The sequence below is a fragment of the Panthera tigris genome, chromosome D4 (genome assembly GCF_018350195.1).
Source record: "Panthera tigris isolate Pti1 chromosome D4, P.tigris_Pti1_mat1.1, whole genome shotgun sequence".
Lineage (NCBI taxonomy): Eukaryota > Metazoa > Chordata > Mammalia > Carnivora > Felidae > Panthera > Panthera tigris.
This window is the reverse complement of record NC_056672.1, coordinates 18226046-18247170: the sequence shown is the minus strand read 5'-3', so window position 1 is coordinate 18247170 and position 21125 is coordinate 18226046. Positions and strand designations below refer to the sequence as shown.

General features: G+C 44.5%; 1 protein-coding gene across 4 annotated transcripts in view; it reads left to right on the top strand.

Annotated features, from left to right (window-relative positions):
* Positions 1-21125, top strand: part of PRUNE2 (prune homolog 2 with BCH domain) — a 278459-nt gene that overhangs the window by 176662 nt on the left and 80672 nt on the right. For all 4 annotated transcript variants that reach the window (XM_015535442.2, XM_042963395.1, XM_042963394.1 and 1 more), the window contains exons 7-8: positions 11229-11387; positions 14554-21121. In XM_015535442.2, the coding sequence (XP_015390928.2) occupies positions 11229-11387; positions 14554-21121 (6727 nt within the window). The remainder of the gene's footprint in view (positions 1-11228; positions 11388-14553; positions 21122-21125) is intronic.

Sequence of the window (21125 nt, the reverse complement as noted above, 5' to 3'; positions counted from 1 at the left end):
TTCCATTATGTGTGGGTCCTGAGTTATTCACTCCCATACAGAAATCTTTATAAAGACACATAAATTGTAACAAAGGGGCCCTTGGGAGGGGGGGGGGGAACACCAGTGTAGCCCTTTTCCTGCCGAGTCCTTAAATCCATACCGTATGGAAAAGTCTTGATGATTATAGGTCTGCCCTTAAAGACAATGTAAATTAGGCTGAGCTAGTTAATGAGATCGTGACTTATTTGTCTTTAATTGGTTGGGAACCTCCCCACATGCAAGGATCAATTTACTCTTAACTAGTGGTGAGAATCTGCCTAGGACATCTCCTTTGTGAAGTATAGTATATAAACATCTCTCTCCAGGGCATCTCTCTGTTGTTGTAATGTTGGTTCTCTTTATGATGGAGACAGTGAGAATGGGGCAGGACTTCAGCTTGCTTAATTTCAGGTTGATCTGAAACCGGCCCACTTCTTTTTAAGAAGTTCTTGATTTTAAACCTGTGTTTCCAGATGAACTATTCCCGCCGCCCCCCCTCCCCTTCTCTCTCTCTTCATTGATGTGGGTATAGGAGATAATAACTATTTGTCCCATGACATGAAAACAGTAGTTTTCCATTTTCAGCAAACATGTGTCCTCCTTCTATTCTTGAGCTCCTTGACCCAAATGATGATCTTACTAGGGTCATTGAAAGACTCTTGGTTTCTCCTCTAATACTTACGATGTGCTTACATTGAAGCGTCTACAGATTGTTAACATTATTGTGTCTTTGATGGCTATGCCTTTATAGGAGGACTTTGCTGGAAATGATGGGGATATTGTAGGTTCTTCTGTTAACCTTAAAAAATAAAAGTGCCGGTTATTTTACTAGCAAAAATGGGTTTATTCGGGAATAGCAGAGAATTGCAATCCAGGTCAGGCAAGCTATGGCAAACCGTACGTAAATCAGCGGAACAAAGGAGAGGAGCACTCTCTTAGAGAGGAAAGGGGGGAGTCAGGAAGGCTGTTTGCCATAAACAAAAAGTCCATTGGAGTAAACTGGGAGTAGTATTGTGGCTTTTCATTGGCTGAGTTGTGACAGGCTGTCACTGGCTGGGCTTTTGCGGGGTGAGGAATGGGAGGAAGGAAGGAAAGCTTTCTTCCTGCTGGAGGAGTAAAGTAGTGTTTATGTGCAAACTCCGTCTATTTCCGTTGGGTCTCCAGGTAATAATAAGTGATAGAGTGTGAGAGCTTCCCCCGCTGCCCCCCTGGCCTCATTCTCAATTGAGGCTTCCTTTGTTAACGTTCACATTTCCTATTAAGACACCCATTCCCTCTTGGTCAAAAATTACCTCTTGTGTCTCCCCATCCACCTCCTGCAACCCTAATTCCTGGTTTCTCTGGGTCTTTGAGCCGACGAAAAGTAATGTTGGGAGCATCCTTAGATAGTGAGTGTTTACATCCTGAATGTAAACTGAGATTCTTCCATTGTGTGTCAAAGCTCTAAAGGAAGAAGAACTACATGAGGGTGGTTCTGGGTTACCGGTGACCATGCCAGTTCTGTTTTTTATGTTTTCTGTGTATGTATGCATTCCCAGCTTCTTAAAAGTACACATTGCTGCAGGAATATCACAGCTTTCCTCTTCATAGCACTTTCTTTGGGCAAGTTTTCAATTTTAGGCTCATACATATAGTTAATGGTCAGCTACACTTATATTTTATAGAGTAGATGAAAACTGGATTGGTCATAAAGCATGATAATATTGAATTATCAAAAAATGTAAGCAGTTCATTATTATTAGCACTGGTTAAAACCAAGGATGTGGCTTGCTTGTATATAGGAACAAAGGTGAATCAATACTAAATAGTCATGGCAAAAAAAAAATGTTTTTTATTAAATTAAAAGCAGAATTCATTAGTAGTGTCTTTGGTGATGAAGAATTTTCTTTCAAGAATAATTTAGAGGTTAGAACATGGGTTCGAGCCCCATTTTTCACACAGATGAGCTGTATGACATTGGTTTCTTCACTTCTCGAAGCCTCTATTTTCTCAGTGCTAAACAAGATGATGTTACCCACCTCATCAGGCATCTTAAAGTTTAAATGAGATTTGGGGCGTCTGGGTGGCTCAGTCGGTAGAGCGACCGACTCTTGATTTCGGCTAATGTCATGATTCCAGGGTCCTGGGATCGAGCTCTGCATTGGGCTTCGTGCTGATCTTGGATCCTGCTTGAGATTCTTTTTCTCTCCCTCTGCCCCTCCCCCCCCCACTCACGTTTTCTCTCTCTCTCTCTCTCTCTATTAAATAATTTTAAAAAATAAAGTTTAAATGAGATGATGCAAAGCCTGTGCTTAATGCAGACTCAGAGCTTGATTAAATTATGGAAGGCAATATACTACTGGTTTAAATGAAAATCATATTGATATATGTCTATCACATACTCATTTATATAATATAGCATTTTTAATTTTCATAAAATCTTTTCACAATAGAGTGCTCTCTCTGGCTACGAAGTATTATGTGCTGCCTGACTCTGTTTTCAAAACATGATGTATAATTTAGTTTTAATAGACTCAGTGAAGTTTTTACTGCTAAAATGCCTTGGCTAGCTTATAAAAATAAGAACAATAGAGTTTTGGGTTTTTTTTTTTTTTTAATGCCATCTGGAAAAAACATGGGAAATATCTTTGCTTACCAATTAAAGAGTGTATGAAAAACAGAATAAATAAAATCTCTTAATTTATGCATTTTGTGTTCTCATAAATCATTTTCCTGTCAAAATTATCAGACTTTATTATTGCTGAATATTTTAAACATCATAACGGAATTTTGGTAGCATAAATCATAAAGCTTTCAGTTAGAACATTTGTGTACACACCTCAGCATTTTTCTTATATCTTGATGAAAAAAAAAATAGTTTTCAGTCTAGAAATAAACCCGTGCAGAGTATAAATGTCAAACTATACTCTTAAATTTCAGTAACTCAGCAATCCATGCTGGTCACTACACTTTGCAAGGTAGTTATGCATTGTCAAACTATGTTTCTAAGACTCACTCTTGCCAAAAAAATGAAGCTGTACAGGCTTGTGTTTTAATCTTGGTGATGATCTTTGTCCTACCCGCCAGTAAGACCTACTCACTTGTTTTTTCTATTTCCTACAAGAAGAAGAGAATCTCGAACGTAATGAATCCCGGAATAGCTGGTCCATGACATTAGAAAAAATTTATTTCGTTTAGTAAAAGCCTTCTCAATATATTTCATTTATAATTTGTAAGAAAGACAACCATTTTTGGATTATGTGTATGATCCCGAATGTTGGAGCGAAATAGAAAGTATCAGCATAAGGAGTAAAATCTACTGAAGGGCACGTGGCACTTGGAGGTTAAACAGTGGCAACGAGGGAGCAGGCTGTACCCATGGTGACTTCGCAGGAGGAAAAAATCACCATGCAATTTTGTGATGCCTTGAAAGCTATTATTTGTGTATTGGCAAACAGAAGCTCCTTCACTGAGTGTAACTTGCAATCAAAGATAAAGATTTCTGGGGCACCGGGGTGGCTCAGTCGGGTAAGTGTCAGACTCCTGATCCCAGTTCAGGTCATGGTCTAGTTCCTGGGATCGAGCCCCACGTGGGGCTCTGTGCTGACAGTGCAGATGGAACCTGCTTGGGATTTTGTCTCTCCCTCTCTCTCTGCCCCTACCCTGCTCGTGTGCTCTCTCTCTCTCAAAATAAATAAACATAAAAAAAAAAAAAAAGATAAAGATTTTGTTAATGAGATAATCACTGTTTACCCATTCTTTGATCTTACATTATTTTTTTAATTTTTATGTTTATTTATGTATTTATTTCTTTTTTGGTTTTGACACTATTTATTTTTTTATTATTTTTCAAAATTTATATCCAAGTTAGTTAACATACAGTGTAACAATGATTTCAGGAATAGAATTTAGTGATTCATCACTTACGTACGACACCCAGTGCTCATCACAACAAGTGTCCTCCTTAATGCCCATCACGCATTTAGCGCATCCCCCTGCCCACCCAACAGCCCTCCAGCAACCCTCAGTTTCTTCTCTGTATTTAGGAGTCTCTTATGGTTTGTCTCCCTCCCTGTTTTTATATTATTTTTGCTTCCCTTCCTTTATGTTCATCTGTTTTGTATCTTAAATTCCTCAGATGAGTGAAGTTATATGATGTTTGTCTTTTTCTGACTTATTTCGCCTAGCATAATACCCTCTAGTTCCATTCACATTGTTGCAAATGGCAAGATGTCATTCTTTGTGATTGCTGAATAGTAGTCCTTTGTATTTATACACCACATCTTCTTTATCCACTTATCAGTCAAGGACATTTGAGCTCTTTGCTTCACACTTAACTTTGTGTATCTTCCTCTATCCCCTCACCTTTTAAACTTTTTCACGTGAGTCACTTAAGTGACTTAAAAATGTGTGTGATTATCATTCGAAAGTTCACACGTATTATAAAGGATACAAGGCAAGAATTTTTTTTTTTTAATTTTTTAATGTTTATTTATTTTGGAGAGAGAGAGGGAGACACAGAATCCAAAGCAAGTTCCAGGCTCTGAGCTGTCAGCACAGAGCCCAACGCAGGGCGCGAAATTACGACCATGAGATCATGACCTGGACTGAAGTCAGACACTTAACTGACTGAGCCACCCACGTGCCCCAAGGCAAGAAATTTTAATAGGGATAGTCAGTTCTCATACCAAAATGTATAAAATACTTTCTGTGAGTCAGATCAATTTTGTGAATTCTCCAAATGACCTTTTGATAGTTTAAAAACCAGGAACGGAAAGAGACCTAACTTTTCTGCTACATGCTAGGCACTGGGCCAGCTCTTTGATTCTTATTCTTAATTCTTTTTTTTTTTTTTTTTTTTGAGTTTATTTCTTTGAGAGAGAGAGAGAACGTGCACATGTGAGCAGGGGAGGGGCAGAGAGAGAGAGAGAGAGAGAGAGAGAATCCCATGCAGGCTCCGCTCTGTAAGAGCAGAGCCTAATTCAGGGCTTGATTTCATGACCATGAGACCATGACCCGAGCCAAAACCGAAAGTGGCTCTTAAATACAGAGAACAAACTGAGGGTGGATGGAAGGGTGGGGGAGAGGGGAAAGTGGGTGATGGGCATTGAGGAGGGCACTTGTTGGGATGAGCACTGGGTGCTGTATGTAAGCCAATTTGACAGTAAATTATATTAAAAAAATAAAGTTCATTAGGGCATGTATAAAAAAAAACAAAAACGGAAGTAGGATGCTTAACCGACTGAGCCATGCAGATGCCCTAGGTTCATGTTCTTAATTCTCACACCAGCTCAATGAAATGGGGGTTTACAAATGAAGAAACTAAAGCTTGGAGAAGTGAATAAAGTAAACGCGCTCACTCACTGCTGATGAATAGTGGAGAGAGGGTCAGCTCATGTCTGGTGAGTCCGGAGCCTTTACTGGTATCTTTGGAGGGAACACTCTAAAATAACAGAGACACAGTCAGATTTTAATTGGGCAATTGGCTAAATTATGACAGCTTTCACATCAGGGTGTTTTAATATCCATCATATATTAGATTTCAATATGCATGATTTGAATGCATCGAGAAATGACATTCTATTTTGATATGTTACAGAAATTATTTTCTGCTTTTACACTCTTGAGTGTTTTCTTGTGTCATTAAGTATTCTTTGATAGCATGATTCTGAATAGCAGCATACTATTCTTTTGTGCGACTCTTTCGTAATTAATTTAACCATTTCTCTATTGTTGAACATTTAGGTCATTTCAAAGTTTTAGTTAGCAAGGTAATGATCCAGTGAATAGCGTTGTCCACAAACCTTTTGCGTGTATATCTGATTATTTCTTTAGAATATATTTCTGGGGCGCCTGGGTGGTTCAGTCGGTTGAGCGTCCGACTTCAGCTCAGGTCACGATCTTGTGGTTTGTGAGTTCTAGCCCGCGTCAGGCTCTTTGCTGACAGCTCGGAGCCTGGAGCCTGCTTTGGATTCTGTGTCTCCCTCTCTCTCTGCCCCTCCCCCATTTGTGCTCTGTCGCCCTCTGTCTCCCAAAAATAAATAAATGTAAAAAAATAAAAAAGAATATATTTCCAACAGTATATGAGAATGCCCCTTTGGAACTATTTACCACATTTCCATAAGAAAAGAGAAGATGAAATATTTTATTATCAAAAGATTTCTTTGATTCTCAATGAGTTCAGATATTTATTGGCATTTGTATTTCAATTCTGAATGTCTTATATCCAATTGTTTTTCTATGGTCATGTTTACTTTTTCTCACTGATTTATAATAACTCGATTTTGAGGACATTAGAACTATCTCCTCCCCGTTTAAAAAACGACAGTAAATAATAATAATTGCATTGAGAAACTTTTGAGTGATGTTTAAGCAGAGAAGTGTCGTTTACATTTTTTTAAATTTTTTAATGTTTATTTATTTTTGAGAGAGACAGAGCATGAGCAGGGGAGGGCAGAGAGAGAGACAGACAGACAGACAGACAGACAGAATATGAAGCAGGCTCCAGGTTCTGAGCTGCCAACACAGAGACTGATGCGGGGTTTGAACTCACGGACCACAAGATCATGACCGGAGCCAAAATTGGTCGCTTAACTGACTGAGCCACCCACGCACCCCTCTGTTTACATTTTTAAAAGCTCCCTTTTGATGCTGCAGGAAGGACTGATTATAAGTAATTGGGTGCATGGTGGGGCCATTTAATGATATGGAGGAAACTGGGATGGAGGTAGGTTTCATTTTATTTGAGATGCTTATTAGACATTTACCTGGAAATACCATGTGGATCGACAAGGGTGGAGTTCAGGTGGATGAAGCTTGTCGTCACTGGCAGACAGGTGATTTGAAAACCATGCAGGTGGATGAGGTCCCCAAAGAGAACGTAGAGATAAAGAAGAGAAAGAGGTGTGGAAACACAATCTGAGGCATGAACATTTAGAGGTTGAAAAAGACGAGGAGCCAGCAAAGGTGACAGAGGAGTAGCGAGGCGCTGGGAGAAGACTGAGGAGAACGTGAGGGCGGGAGAGTAAAGGAATGAAGTGTTTCAAGAAGGAGGGAGGATCACCCTCGTGGAATTCCTCAGAGAAGTCATATAGAGTCGGAACAGGAAGCCGACTTTCGGATTTTGCACCTTGGAAGCGATTGGTACTTTTGGGAAGAGCGGTTTCAAGGGAACGATGGAGGCAGAAACCCGACAGCAGGATCCAGGAGACAACAGAAGGTAGAAATACAGGAGCAATGTAACAAGAGTGAGTTTTTCTCTCTCAAGGAATATCCACATTTAAGTACTCAGGTGTTTCCTGAACATGACTTAGATCACCTTTATTTCACATCATGCACTCTAGCTATCAGCATGGAGCATGAACACTGAATTTTTCAGAGCGATGGAAAAAGCTAAATCAGGGTTTTGGGAGGGAATGGAATTTTCCACTGAGTTTGTCTGCGAACTTTCAACCACAAATGTAGTCAATCTCTTGGACACTTTCACCGTCACTCTCTCGGTTGTCATGTTACAGGAGAGCCGTGGCATTTCTGTCTCCCTGTGCTTGGTCATCGGGAACAACAACCTCACCCTAGCTTTTGGCTGGGAAATAATAAAACCTTTTTCTCCCCACATTTCCCGGTCTTCCTACTCATTCCCAAACTGGAAAACACTCGGGCAAAAGGACTCACGCCCTCTAAAAATGTTTAATGATCGAATCTTTGGACCCATGAGTGGCAAAGATGATGACCAGGAGGACTTCTCCTTGTCCCTAACTGATGTACTGGAATAGGCTGGGTTTTTGCTAGTCAGTTTCCAGCCTTAATGATTAGTAAATTACCTTTGTAAATTCCATGTTGCAGTCTCAGGCTGGGGGTCATACTGCAAATGTGGGAGGTCGTGTGGTGGGGCACGGGTGGTAAGTTAAGGTAGGAGCTCTTTATTTTCTAAACCTTTGGCAAACCGAGTGAGCTATACCTACGTACATGTATATAATTTTAACTTAAGGTGGAGGAGATATTTTGGAGACATTTGAGCCGATTAACAAATAGTATTTGTATACATGTAACTAACACAGTAATTTATCAGGTAGAAGGCAGATGGGGGGGGGGGAACAAAATGCCAACCTGTATCTACAGTTGGGTTGTGTTGATGATAAAGTGCTATTTATTCAGGGCCAGCCTAGCTTGTCAGCAACATAAGAGCCGTCACAGCACATGACTCCCTGCGTAGCTAGAAGACAATAATAAATTATCTCCTATGCAAACAGCACCGGCATAAAAGCAGAACAGATTCTGCCTCCCAGATTCCCGAGGATTCTCACTCATTCCCTCGTTTGATTCGGTTTTAAACACGATCCTCCTGACATCCTAACACCAGGAAGATCCACTCTGGTTTGGACAGTTCTATGAGGGTAGGTAGGACACAGTCGTTGATGATCTCTGTTCTGGAGATACTGTAACATGCAACGTGCCTAAGGGAGTCTCATAAATCTTTGCTTTATTTTTTTTTTTCAATCCTTGATCGTATGGATTTGGGGGCCACCCGGAGGAAAACTGGGAGAGTGTCACCCCACGGAGTTTGATCCTAAGAACCTCTTGAGGTACATAATGAAAATAGAGGATCTGAGACCCAATACTGGACCCAATAAATAAGAACTTGCCACACAGTGGCTCAGAAATACACCCCGCTTCCTGGGGTGACTTTTATGTTGAAAATGGTATGAGGAACCAGGAGCCGATGGTGTGAGTTAGTAAAAGTCCCAGTAAAATGACAACGTTGAAAGGATCCAAAGACAGATTCTCATAGGAAACCGTATCGGTGAACAAATGCCTCCCTTCTTGAAATTGCTTTCCCATTTCCGATGTACGTTTGAATCCCCCAGGATTTTTTGGAAAATGCAGTTTCTGTTTCAGTAAGTCTGGGGGATGGCCCGAGCCTCTGCATTTGAACGTGATGCTGGTGTTGACAATGCTGTTGGACTTGAGTCCAGCAAGATCCCAGAGCCGTCCTTTTCACACAGAAGAATCCAGACAGATTGAAGCTCAGCCAACAGTTTTGAATAGCAAATGTTCCACAAGTATGGCTTTGAATAATGCTGAATGTAATGAATCCTAATCTTGTGCTCGGATACCGGTAAAACCTGCCTTCTTTTGTTCCAATGACCTAGCTGGGAGTCTTGTGACAGGTGTTAGGAAATGTGAAAATCTCTTCGAAATAAATGTTGGACCTTCTTTCAAGGGTTTATAACTGCATATGGGGGATTTTATGTACACAGTGAAAAAAATATTTTGAAAGGAAAATTGTTGAGCTTTTTGGCCAAAGCCTTCAGTCTGGAGGATGCAGGACGGGGCAGAGACAGAGGAAGAGAGAGAGAATCCCAAGCAGGCTCCCTGCTGTCAGCGCGGAACTCACAAACCGTGAGATCATGACCTGAGTCGAAATCAAGAGTCAGCTGCTTAACTGACCGAGCCACCCAGGCACCCCAATGTCTGCTTTTATAATTCTTGATGGCAGAAAGCTCAGTGCGGAGGTTGTCTTGAGGGATAATGATGATCTGAAATAATTTCATCTATTGAATGTACATTGTGTATAATAGGAGGTGCAACTTTAAAAAATATCTTAAATATTTACCTCTATTGTGAGTGAGTGGACTTTTTTTAAGTTTCTGTTTAAAGACTGTTATCATGACACTTGGACAATAAATAAAAAGCATGGGAACGGACACTATGCTTTTGGATACCCATGTTTCCAAAAGCTATTGTATTTGAACATCATGAATTTCATTACCCAGTCGGTACAATAGATCCTTAGTGTTCGGCAACAATATATCCTGAGAGCTTTGTGAGTTCCCCTGTGCAACGCTTTGTGACCAAAAAGTGAAATGGTCTGGTGAGACGCCTAGAGAGCCGGCTGCCACAGAAGGAGACAACAAACATTCCTTGAGGTGCGGACGCTGGTGACGGGCTGGGCCAGCACATCTGGCAGGTGTCTCATGTGGCCTCTCAGGGGCCTCAGAGACCTTGAGATTCAACTCAGCAGAATTACAGATTACATGCGCTACAGGTATTCTAAGCGGCTGGTAAATAATCTGAGGCACAAATATGAAATCCACTAGTTTCGAGAAGCTACCACATACAAACAGTAATCTGGGCGCGGAAAATACCTGCACCTACGTGCGGTGCCCTGCCTAGCTCTCCCTAAGTGGCTGAGGAGGGGGTGCCTGGCTCTTTCACTTCTGATGCTATGTATTTCTGCATTGCTTTGATACTTTGCCAGCGGCGTGCATAGTGCTGATGACTTTTGTAACAGAACAGAAATCAACAGAGTCATTTGTATCTCTTGAGTGCACGTGGTGGTGATTTTCACTGAGTAGCGCAACAGACTGTATATGATGATCGAATATATATGCTGGATAGAGGTTTATGTAGCAAAGGCAGATTTTGTGGGTAAGTCTCTCTAGTCGTTCAAAAACATTTTTCTGAGCAGCTCGTATGTGCCAGGCATTATGCCTAACCGACGGTCTTTACTGCTCTTCTTTAAGAAAGAGAGACGACTCTGCCAACAAAGTGGTTGTCACTGCAGTTCATAAACCTCAAAGAGACGGGCACATTTTTGAAGGTGATGTGAGCCACAGGTCTGGGTGCTCTGTAGCACCATTATTCATTCCTTTTCTACAATTATTCATTCCTTCTTAGCTGCCTCTTAGAGCAAGAAGATGTGACATCAGAGTCCTTCCATAAATCTCCCAGACTTCTACCCTGGAATAAAAAGCATACCATTAACTCAGCTAGATTCATCCTTAGGGATTCTTCTTGGCGTTGTAATAATCATTGGGAAACAATTACAAATAAAGAACAACAACTTCCTCCTATTTTTCTAGGGATAGGTTGTAATAACAGTCAGCAGCCTTTCCTACATCCTAGGAACAATACAAGGAAAAGTAGTTTTTACAAAGTTAACATTCAAAGAAATATTTTAGGGGAAAAAAACCCTGTTGAGATATTTGTTCCTTGTCTGAACTACCTTAATAAGGGCCAAGACTCCTTCCTTTCCCGGGTTAGGAAAACAAACAAGCAAAGGTCATTTTAAGCCCGAGCACGAGAGTTTGCAAGCTTGTGTGTCCATCTTGCTTGTGTCTGGTAATGAATATCTGTCACGAAATATCGCAACGCCGGACAGATTGGTGGCACAACTCCCCAAAGCCAGGCAGTTGGCATTAATATCAAATTGCCGGTTGTTGTTTCAGAACTGTACGTTTCACAGCAATATCAGCAGCGACTTGAAAGCATTTGCAGACAAGTTCGGTTTTGACGTCCTCATCCTCCTGGCCAGCTACCTGTCGGAGGAAGAGCAGCCGAGACGACAGATTGCCGTGTACTCCCAGAACCTCGAGTTGTGCAGTCAGGTAAGGACCTCCTTCACTCGGGCCCATTTCACTGCTTCCTAACCTGGTGGCTGTCACAACACGCGCTGGAACGTGGGAACGCACTGGTGGCCCAGAGAAATGGACCCAAGAGATAAGGCCCTGGAGTGGGAGTTTTAAGAAATGTTGGGGGTAGGGGCGCCTGGGTGGCTCAGTTGGTTGAGCGCCAGACGTCGGCTTAGGTTGCGATCTCACGGTTCGTGAGTTTGAGCCCCATATTGAGCCATGTGCTGTCAGCATAGAGCCCGCTTCGGATTCTCTGACCCCTCTCTCTCGCCCCCTTCCCTGCTCACCCTGTCTCTCTCAAAAATAAATAAACATTGAAAAATAAAAAAAAAATAAAACAAAATACTATCAAAGAACAAGAAAGAAATGTTGGGGGTATTTTGCATTGCAAATGGCATTGGGCCATTGACTGATAAAAATGTTTCATTTGCAGTGCTTTCCTTCAGAGTTTTAGTTTTTAGTTTTATTGCTATATTACCCCCCAAAAAAACCGCCTAATTAAAATCGGCAGTGAGATAAATATCGGCCCTTTTTAAAAAATTGCGGTGTCATGGAAATGTCTGGGGTACGACATAATGATTCGATATTTGTGTATATTCTGAAGTGACCACCACAGGAAGTCTAGTTAACATGCATTGCCATACACAGTTACAAAAAAAGGTTTTTGTGTGAGGAGGACTTTTAAAATCTCCTCTTTTAGCAACTTTCAAGTACACAGCACACTATTTTTAACGATGGTGGCCATGCTGTACATTACATCCCCAGGACTTACTTGTTTTGTAACCGGAAGCTTATGCCTTTTGACCCCCTTCACCCCCACCCAGGGCGTGTTATTTTATTTTGTTTTTGTTTTATTGCATGGTATTGTATCGTATTGTATTTTAATTCTATTCTATTCTATTTTATTTTTATTTTTTGCCTTAAGTTTAGTTGACAGGTGTGGAACCTAGTGGTCCCACAACTCCATGCCTTATGCTGTGCTCACAAGTATAACTCTGGCACACTAATCCCATTGACTATATTCCCCGTGCTGCACCTTTGATCCCTCGTGACCACAAAAGGCCTTTTAAAAGATCCCCGTATCTGTTTGTCTTCTAGACTAAATCCGAAAAGAGAAAGAGCGTATCTTTTTTCACCCAAAGAAGGGCAAGTCCTCCTGTGGATGATGTTTGCTTAGGACTCCTGTTCCGTCATACGTAAAAAGGTTTAGTCCCTGTCTAAATACCTATTTGGTGCCCAGTGTTTAGTAGCTGGTGACGTAATGCTTTAATCAAAGTTGGCTTGTCTCCGACTACTACAATTCTGACTGGTTAATTAGCCAGCTCCTCTCGGTTGACAACTGAATTTTTTAACCCAACGTTTTGGAAATGATAGAAGAGGTAGACAAAATTAATCAAAATAGGGCACTGGAATGCCAAACTGGGTGTATTTGAGAACTAATATGAGAACCTACATGATTCATTATAAGACGGACGACACGAATGTCGAACAGTTTTCTCGCTAATCTTTCCTCATTAACGGATTAGACACCGTTAATCTATCTATTAACGGATAGACATAAACAGGTCTATCCGCAGGTGGCCACAGCCAAAGTCTTGACTCCTTTCGTGTTCTACATCGTCACTCTCTGTCCCCCGAGAGATCCGTCTTGGCTGTAGTGCATGTGACCGTAGGTACTCATGGACTCTCTGTGCATTCTCCAGTCCAACGATGCAAGGCCCCTGCTCCTGCTACAGATGTTTTCTACCCTCCCTTCTGACCTGACCCTCACACATCTGTGCGTTGCCTCACCAGCCTGTGGCTTTGTCAGTGCTTTTTGTCTGCACTGGGTTCCAAAGCTCTATTTATCTTTGGTCACTGGTTTCCTAGGGGCAGACTTCTATCTCCTAAGCCTCCACCATGGTGGTTTTCAAATCACTTTTAGCAGCAAATCGGTTTAAAAATTGGTTAATCTAAAACAGACAAAAGTGGGAGAGCAGGTAAAGGGATCAGACCCCCTTGAGCCAGCTCTGCCCTGCCTCCCTCTCTTCTTCCCCACGGGCTTCCCCAGCCATCACGTGAGAGACGGTTCCACTGAGCAGAACAAGGTCAAGACTACTCTAGACAATCCCTCTGTGTCCACGTGATCACTGTTGATGAAAAGTCAGCCTCTGCAGAGTTCAAAACGTAGCTCCTTTAGTTGTTAACTACAAGTTATTTAACCTTGCTGGGTCTCTGTTTGATCATTGGCAAAACGGGGACAAAGGATCCCTACCTTGTAACAGAATTATTTTGAGGATTAGAGAAGATAATGCACATAAAACCTTTAAACTGTGCCTGGCATATGGAAACACTCAACAAGTGTTCATTATTATTATCATCATCACCTATGTGATGATGACAATAACAAATATATTATTACTATTGTTGTTGTTCCCGCCACTGACCCCGTGGGGCCATTTCAAAAGCCCGATGTGCCAGATTTCCCTGACATTTCCTAAACAAATCATAGAGCTGCAGCCCGGTTCTGGCCTCACACCAGCTGTCACACGTTCTCTTGGCCTCCCAGGTGAGCTTTGTCTGTTCCAGGCTCCCCGTCGATGCTCCCTGGGGCGGGAAGAGACCGTTGGGGCCCCCGAAGTGCTGTTAGGAAGTTCCACCTCTGGTAGCTTTCTCTTCCCTATGTTCTCCTTCCCCTTACGAGGCTTCCCGAGGCAAAAGCAGGTCCCCGGTGCCTGGTCCTAAACAAAAGCCCTTTGTCCACCTGATTGCCCCTTATTCCCACACGTGTTCCCCTAGTTCTCAGCAACCAGCATTGTCTCTGCTTTCTGCAAACTTAACTTGCACTCCCGTTGGAGGACGGTATCGTATTACGACAAGGAAAGGATTTACGTGGTGCAAATCTCTTAACCTGTAACTTTCAGAAGCAAGCAAAATTGAGCAGTGGGATTTTGAGTTCAAAGAAGAGCCAGTTGGATGGGATTGTAGAAAGAGCCGGTGGTATAGTAAGTGGGACTTTCCGTGTCTTACGTTATGCAGTTTTCAGTTGTTTGAGGTCTTCTTTGTAGACGGATGAACCCAGATCAATTTTCTATTAGGAAAAGTTAAGGAAGATGCAAGGAGTGCCTGAGTGCTCACACAAACCCCTGTGCCTCCCTGACAGATCTGCTGCGAACTGGAAGAAAGCCAGAACCCTTGCCTGGAGCTGGAGCCCTTTGAATGTGGCTGTGATGAGATCCTGGTGTACCAGCAGGAGAACCCGTTGGTGACCTGTGATCAGGTGCTCCTTCTCGTCAAGGAAGTCATCAACAGGAGGTGTCCAGAGATGGTCTCCAACAGCCGGACGTCCTCAACGGAAGCCGTGGCAGGCAGCGCCCCACTGTCCCAGGGATCTTCCGGGATTATGGAGCTGTATGGTTCTGACGTAGAGCCACAGCCCAGCTCCGTGAATTTCATAGAAAACCCTCCAGATCTCAACGATTCTAACCAGGCTCAGGTGGATGTAAACATCGACCTCGTCAGCCCAGATAGCGGGTTGGCCACCATTAGGAGCAGCCGTTCATCCAAGGAGAGCTCGGTTTTCCTCAGTGATGACAGTCCAGTGGGAGAAGGTGCCGGGCCTCACCACAGCCTCCTCCCAGGGTTTGACTCCTATAGTCCCATCCCCGAAGGAGCAGTCCCAGAGGAGCATGCCCGGTCTGGAGAACACAGGGAATCCTTTGACCTCTTCAACTTTGACTCAGCAACCATGGCTTCTGGGCAGTCCCAACCATCTTCTCATTCTGCAGACTACTCTCCTGCAGATGACTTCTTCCCCAATAGTGATTCATCAGAGGGACAACCCCCGACGGGGCCTAAAGAAATCAATGGCATAGGGATGGACACGTCCAAATATTCATCCAGTTCACTTTTGTCAGAGGCTGGCAAAGACGACCTTGTGGAATTTGATGAGGAATTTGTTCAGAGACCAGAAAGTCCCAAGGATAACTCTGAAAGAAATGCGAGCCTGACAGCTTTTGTGGGAGATAAATCTCCTTCACCAGAAAGGCTGAAAAATATTGGAAAGCGGGTCCCACCAACACCTATGAATAGCTTTGTAGAAAGTTCACCATCCACGGAAGAACCAGCTCTACTCTACCCAGAAAATGTGACCCCAAAAGCAGTAGACACGGGTCACATAGGGCCGCCTCAGACCCGCGCACGGTGCAGCAGCTGGTGGGGTGGCTTGGAAATTGACTCTAAAAATATTGCAGACACATGGAGTTCTAGTGAACAGGAGTCTGTCTTCCAGAGCCCCGAGTCATGGAAAGACCATAAGCCAAGCCCAGTGGACAGGAGAGCCTCAGATTCTATATTTCCACCAAAGAGTCTCGAATTCCCAAAGTCAAGTCCCTGGGAGTCTGAATTTGGTCAGCCTGGGCTGGGCAGCCATAATATTCAGGACCAAAATGAGGAGCACTTACAGTTTCAGAACGTGCCCACAGAGAAATCGAATCTGCCCAGCGCTTCTCCTCAGGGGGCACACCACCTGATCGAAGACTTTGCTGCCTTGTGGCGTTCTGATCGCTCTCCCACGGCGATGCCGGAGCCGTGGGGAAATCCCACGGAAGGTGGGGAACCAGCCGCTGCGGTGTCATTCCCAGCCTGGAGTGCGTTTGGTAAAGAAGACGGCACCAAAGCTTTGACAAATACCTGGAATCTGCACCCAACGAGCGGCGAGACGCCTTCTGTGAGGGACCCGAGGGAATGGGCCATGGCAAAAAGTGGGTTTTCTTTTCCTTCGGAAGACAATTCACCCAGTGAGGCAAATAACGAAGCACCCCCAGAAATCTGGGGTAAGAAGAACCACGACTCCAGGGATAATATCCTTATATCTGGAAACCCCAGATCCGATCTGGACCACGCGTGGAATACTTCCAGACCGACAAAGGAAGATCAGAATGGCTTACTGGATCCAAAAATTAGGGGGGAGGTGTATGAAAAGGTAGACTCCTGGAACCTTTTTGAGGAGGGTATCAAAAAAGGAGGGTCAGACGTCCTGGCACCTTGGGAAGATTCCTTCTTATACAAATGTCCCGATTACAGTGCATCCAACGTAGGGGAAGATTCGGTGCCCTCCCCCTTAGATACCAACTACTCCACATCTGACTCCTATACTTCGCCAACATTTGCTGGAGACGAAAAAGAAACAGAAAACAAGCCATTTGCCAAAGAGGGACGTTTTGAGTCACAAGATGCTAACTCTGCCACAGGGGAGACTGAAATGCCTCCCCAGTCGCCGCAGCAGCCACCTAGAAATCGAATTAGTTCAGGTCCCGGGAACCTAGAAATGTGGGGCTCACCGGATGCAGATAACAGTTCGGAAACAAATGTCACTTACAACTCCGAGAAGGATTTACTCAGGACGGAGCCCACAGATGATAAGAACATCTCCATGGAGGATGACATCGGGGAAAGCAGCCTGTCCAGTTACGACGACCCCAGCATGATGCAGCTGTACAATGAAACAAACCGACAGCTCACGCTTCTGCACAGCAGCACAAACTCCCGCCAGGCGGCCCCTGACAGCCTCGACTTGTGGAACAGAGTGATTCTGGAGGACACGCAGTCCACTGCGACCATCTCCGATATGGATAATGATTTGGACTGGGACGACTGTAGCGCGGGGGTGGCAATCTCCAGCGAAGGTCAAGCACAAGGATACATGACTGAAAGCGCTGAACCGGAGACCCGATTCTCGGTGAGACAGCTGGAGCCATGGGGTGTGGAGTATCAGGAAGCAAATCAGGGGGATTGGGAACTCCCCGCATCTTCTGAGCACAGCAAGGACACTCCTGCCAATGGATATCACACACTGAATGAAAAAAGTGGACAGCTGATCGCAAACAGTATTTGGGACTCCGTCATGAGAGATAATGACATGTCTTCGTTAATGTTACCAGGCCCCTCATATGTCACAGATTCTGAACAACACAAAGCTCCTTCTGGAACTCCCAACTCATCAGAAAAAATTAAGGACAGTTGTATCCCAGACATGCTAGAAGCCTCTGGAGCCAGTGAGTCAGGTGCCCTTGATCCTGATAAGCAGGACACGTGCAGAGGAACCCTGCCACATGATGCGACATCCTTGGCAACCAACTTTGAGAATCCAGGGCATTTTGGACCCTCAGATCCATGGAGAGGTCCTAGCTGTGGACAAAGCGAAGGTGAGGAGGAAGCCCGTGGAGCCACTGCTAGGGAGCACCTCCGTGAGGAGGAGATGACAGACGGAGCTTCGGAGCAGTCTGGACAAGGGCAAAGTGACCGGGGAGGCTCTTCCCCGCTTGCATCCGAACATCAAGAAATCTGCGATGAATCCGGCAAAATCAACTCTCTCTCAGTCCCTTCCAGCCCTCAGACTGAGGAACCCCGGGAGATTTTAGAGCACGAGAGGGGGTCTTACAATCCAGGTTCCTGTGATGTGCGCGCAGAAGTGTCCACAAATGACCTGCGGGCAGAAGAGACCTGTGACAAGCACCTCCCGTATCACAGAAATTCAGATGGCGCCACTGACACTTCCAGTGGGCTTGGGCTGAATTTAACAAAAACTGTATCTTTACCCGAAATGAGTCTTGAGAGCACTGAAGTGTGTAACGTTCTGGAACCAGAGAGAGTGAACCCAGAGCCACGCCATGAATGTCCCCAAAGCCTTGACATTTGGGATGGCTCTGTAGACAGTGATGTGCAGGTCAGTGTCCCAAATTCCGAGATTACTAAGAGTCTTGAAGTTGAGAGTACTGAAAACAGCCTCCCAGGAGCTTCTTCATCAGGAAATTATCGCAGAGATAGTATTTCTAGTGAGTATACACATTCGAGTGCATCAAGTCCTGGCCTAAATGATTCCTCAGCTCCACTGCCTTCCTGGGAACACGGACCCAATATGGGGCATCAGGAGCGGAATCAAGATGATTGGAGCAAACAGAGTCACCAAGAATCTGAACTAATTACTACCGATGGCCAAGTAGAAGTAATTACTGAAATGGAGGACCCGGACAAAAACAGAATGGACAGGTTTGAAAAGAGCTTAGATCTCAAGGTTCCTAAATTTTTAGAGATTTGGAATGACTCAGTAGATGGTGATTCCTTTTCCTCTGTATCCAGCCCTGAAACAGGCAAATGTTCTGAGTATTCCGAGGCATATCAGGAAAGGTATGTAGTGGCTAGCCAGCAGGAGAAAAATGACCATGACCTTCCTAAAACCGTGCAGCCAGAGGATGCCAAGTTCATTTCAACAAGTTCAGGTTCTGATGACGACAGCATAGGTGATGAAGAGTCAGTGGAGAAAGAGGTCCATTTGGGCACTTGCCAAGTTGCTCAGAGCGACCCCAGAGCTTGGGATTCAGTGAATGAACCTAGTAAGTTCTTGGCCACCGCTGATCCCAAGTCTGAGGAGTGTCCTGCGTACGTAAGCAATTCAGAAGCAAGAGAGAACAAGCCAGACCCATTCTGTGACAACCAACAAAGCAGCCCCGATCACTGGAATTTCTCACTGCTAAAGGAGACCAAACTACAGGTTACAGCAGTGGATACAGAGATGAGATCTTCTCCAGAAACGGGGAAGACGGGAGAGACCATCTGGCAGCTATCTCCCAAAAGCGAATCAAAGAATGAGAATTATTCCAAACTGGAAACACTTGGCTTCTCAGCTGAGCGCTCCGAGCGGTGGAATGCCTCTCTACAAGAAGGACGACCGATGGAGAGCACATTTGAAAGGGAATTGCCCAACCCAAGTAGTGTGTTAGAGATGAATTCTTCAGGATACCACAAAGTGAGTCCCTGGGGAGTACCCACCCAGGGTGATATTGAACCCATGGAAACGCATTGCACTCAGCCCTTCGGTGATGAACACCAGTCACCCTTTCTGGAGAGCAATGAGGAGAACTCCCATGAGCAACTCTGGAACATTCAACCGAGACAGCCAGACCCAGAAGCGGATCAGCTTGGCCAGCTTGTGATATTGGACCAAATCAAAGAAAAGGATGCTAGAGAGCAAACCTTCTTGTCTTCTGCTGGTGAACAGCTGACTTCCGAAACACCTACCCAAGAGCAGCAGTGTCAGAATACAGCGCTGTCCGTCTGGGATCAGCCAGACGCAACGTTTACTCACACAGATGAAAATGAATGTGTCATATCTAATGTTTTGACTGTGGAGTGTCAGGAAACAAATTGGTGGGAAGAAGAAAAATCGTACCCCAGTGAAATAACAAATTCCAGCATTGCCTCAGAAGATTTCCCGGCTGTCAGTTCTTCCACCCAGTTGATAAAGAAGTCGGGCTCTGAATGGGATGTCTGTCCTCCTAGAGAGAGCCCCGAAGGCACATTTGTTCCAGATATTTTACATGGCAACTTCCAGGAGGGTGGGCAACTGGCCTCAGCTTCGCCTGACTTGTGGATAGATGCTAAGCAGCCCTTCAGTTTGAAAGCAGATGGTGAGAATCCAGATATACTGACCCACTGTGACCGTGACAGCAATTCTCAGGCTTCCCACAGCCCTGATATATGCCATGATCATGAAGCAAAGCAAGAGACTGAACAGCTCGTCAGGGCTGGAGTGGGACCGGAAGGGGAAGCCAGTGAGTTATATCTCACCGAGCCAAAGATGGATGAAGAACCCAATCGGGAGCCTGGGCAGGAATTTGTCCCGTACGATTCAGAACTATATTCTGAAAATGTAATCCCACTGCCTGCGATCAGTGATCAAGTGAACATAAGTGGCTCATCTCAGCCTGCCTCTCACAGAGGTTCTCCTGAACCTTCTGAAATAAATGGTGAAGGCAATACAGGTTTAAAAGCAGCAGACAAAGTTGCTGCCCCAGGTGTAGCACCGGCTTTGGAACTCGTCGACAGAACAATCCCAATGACGGAAAACGTGGGGACCGGTATTTCTGTAACTCTCCAGGAGCCTACGATGGACAGCAACAGCTTGTTGGTGTCAGAGGGCCTCTCTCCTGAGAGTCAGACAGATGCAGGAGCCTTGTTGGACGAGGAGCAACTTTTTGCTACTGAGAATTCTGCCACGGTTCCTGACGCCCCGTTAGCTTCAGACACTTGCCTGGACATAAGCGAAGCTGCCTTTGACCACAGCTTCAGCGATGCCTCAGGTCTTAACACATCCACGGGCACAATAGATGACATGAGTAAATTGACATTATCTGAGGGCAATCCAGAAACGCCAGTTGACGGGGATGCAGGGAAGCAAGAGGTCTGTTCGTCTGAAGCCTCGTGGGGTGATTTCGAATATGATGTCATGGGCCAAAATATCGATGAAGATTTAATGAAAGAGCCTGAGTATTTTCTCTATGGCGGTGACCCTCCCTTGGAAGAAGACACCCTGAAGCATTCGCTGGCACCTTACACACCCCCCTTTGATTTGTCCTATCTCACAGAACCTACCCTTGGTGTCAAAACAACAGAGGAAGCCGAGTCTCCAGAGGATGAGTCTCTAGGGGCCGAAGCAGCCGAGATGCTGCTTTCCGCCCTTCCTGATCAAAAAAGCAAAGAAAACCACACCGAGACCCCCAACAGACAGCCTGGACAACTGGTTGTCCTGCATATTCATGAAGACCCCGAGTCCGTTTCTTTGCCAGCAGGAGCCCACCCCAACCTTGAGTTGTCTCCGTCCAACATCGACTGGGAAGTAGAGACAGATAATTCGGATTCGCCAGCAGGTGGAGACGTAGGACCACCAAATGGTAA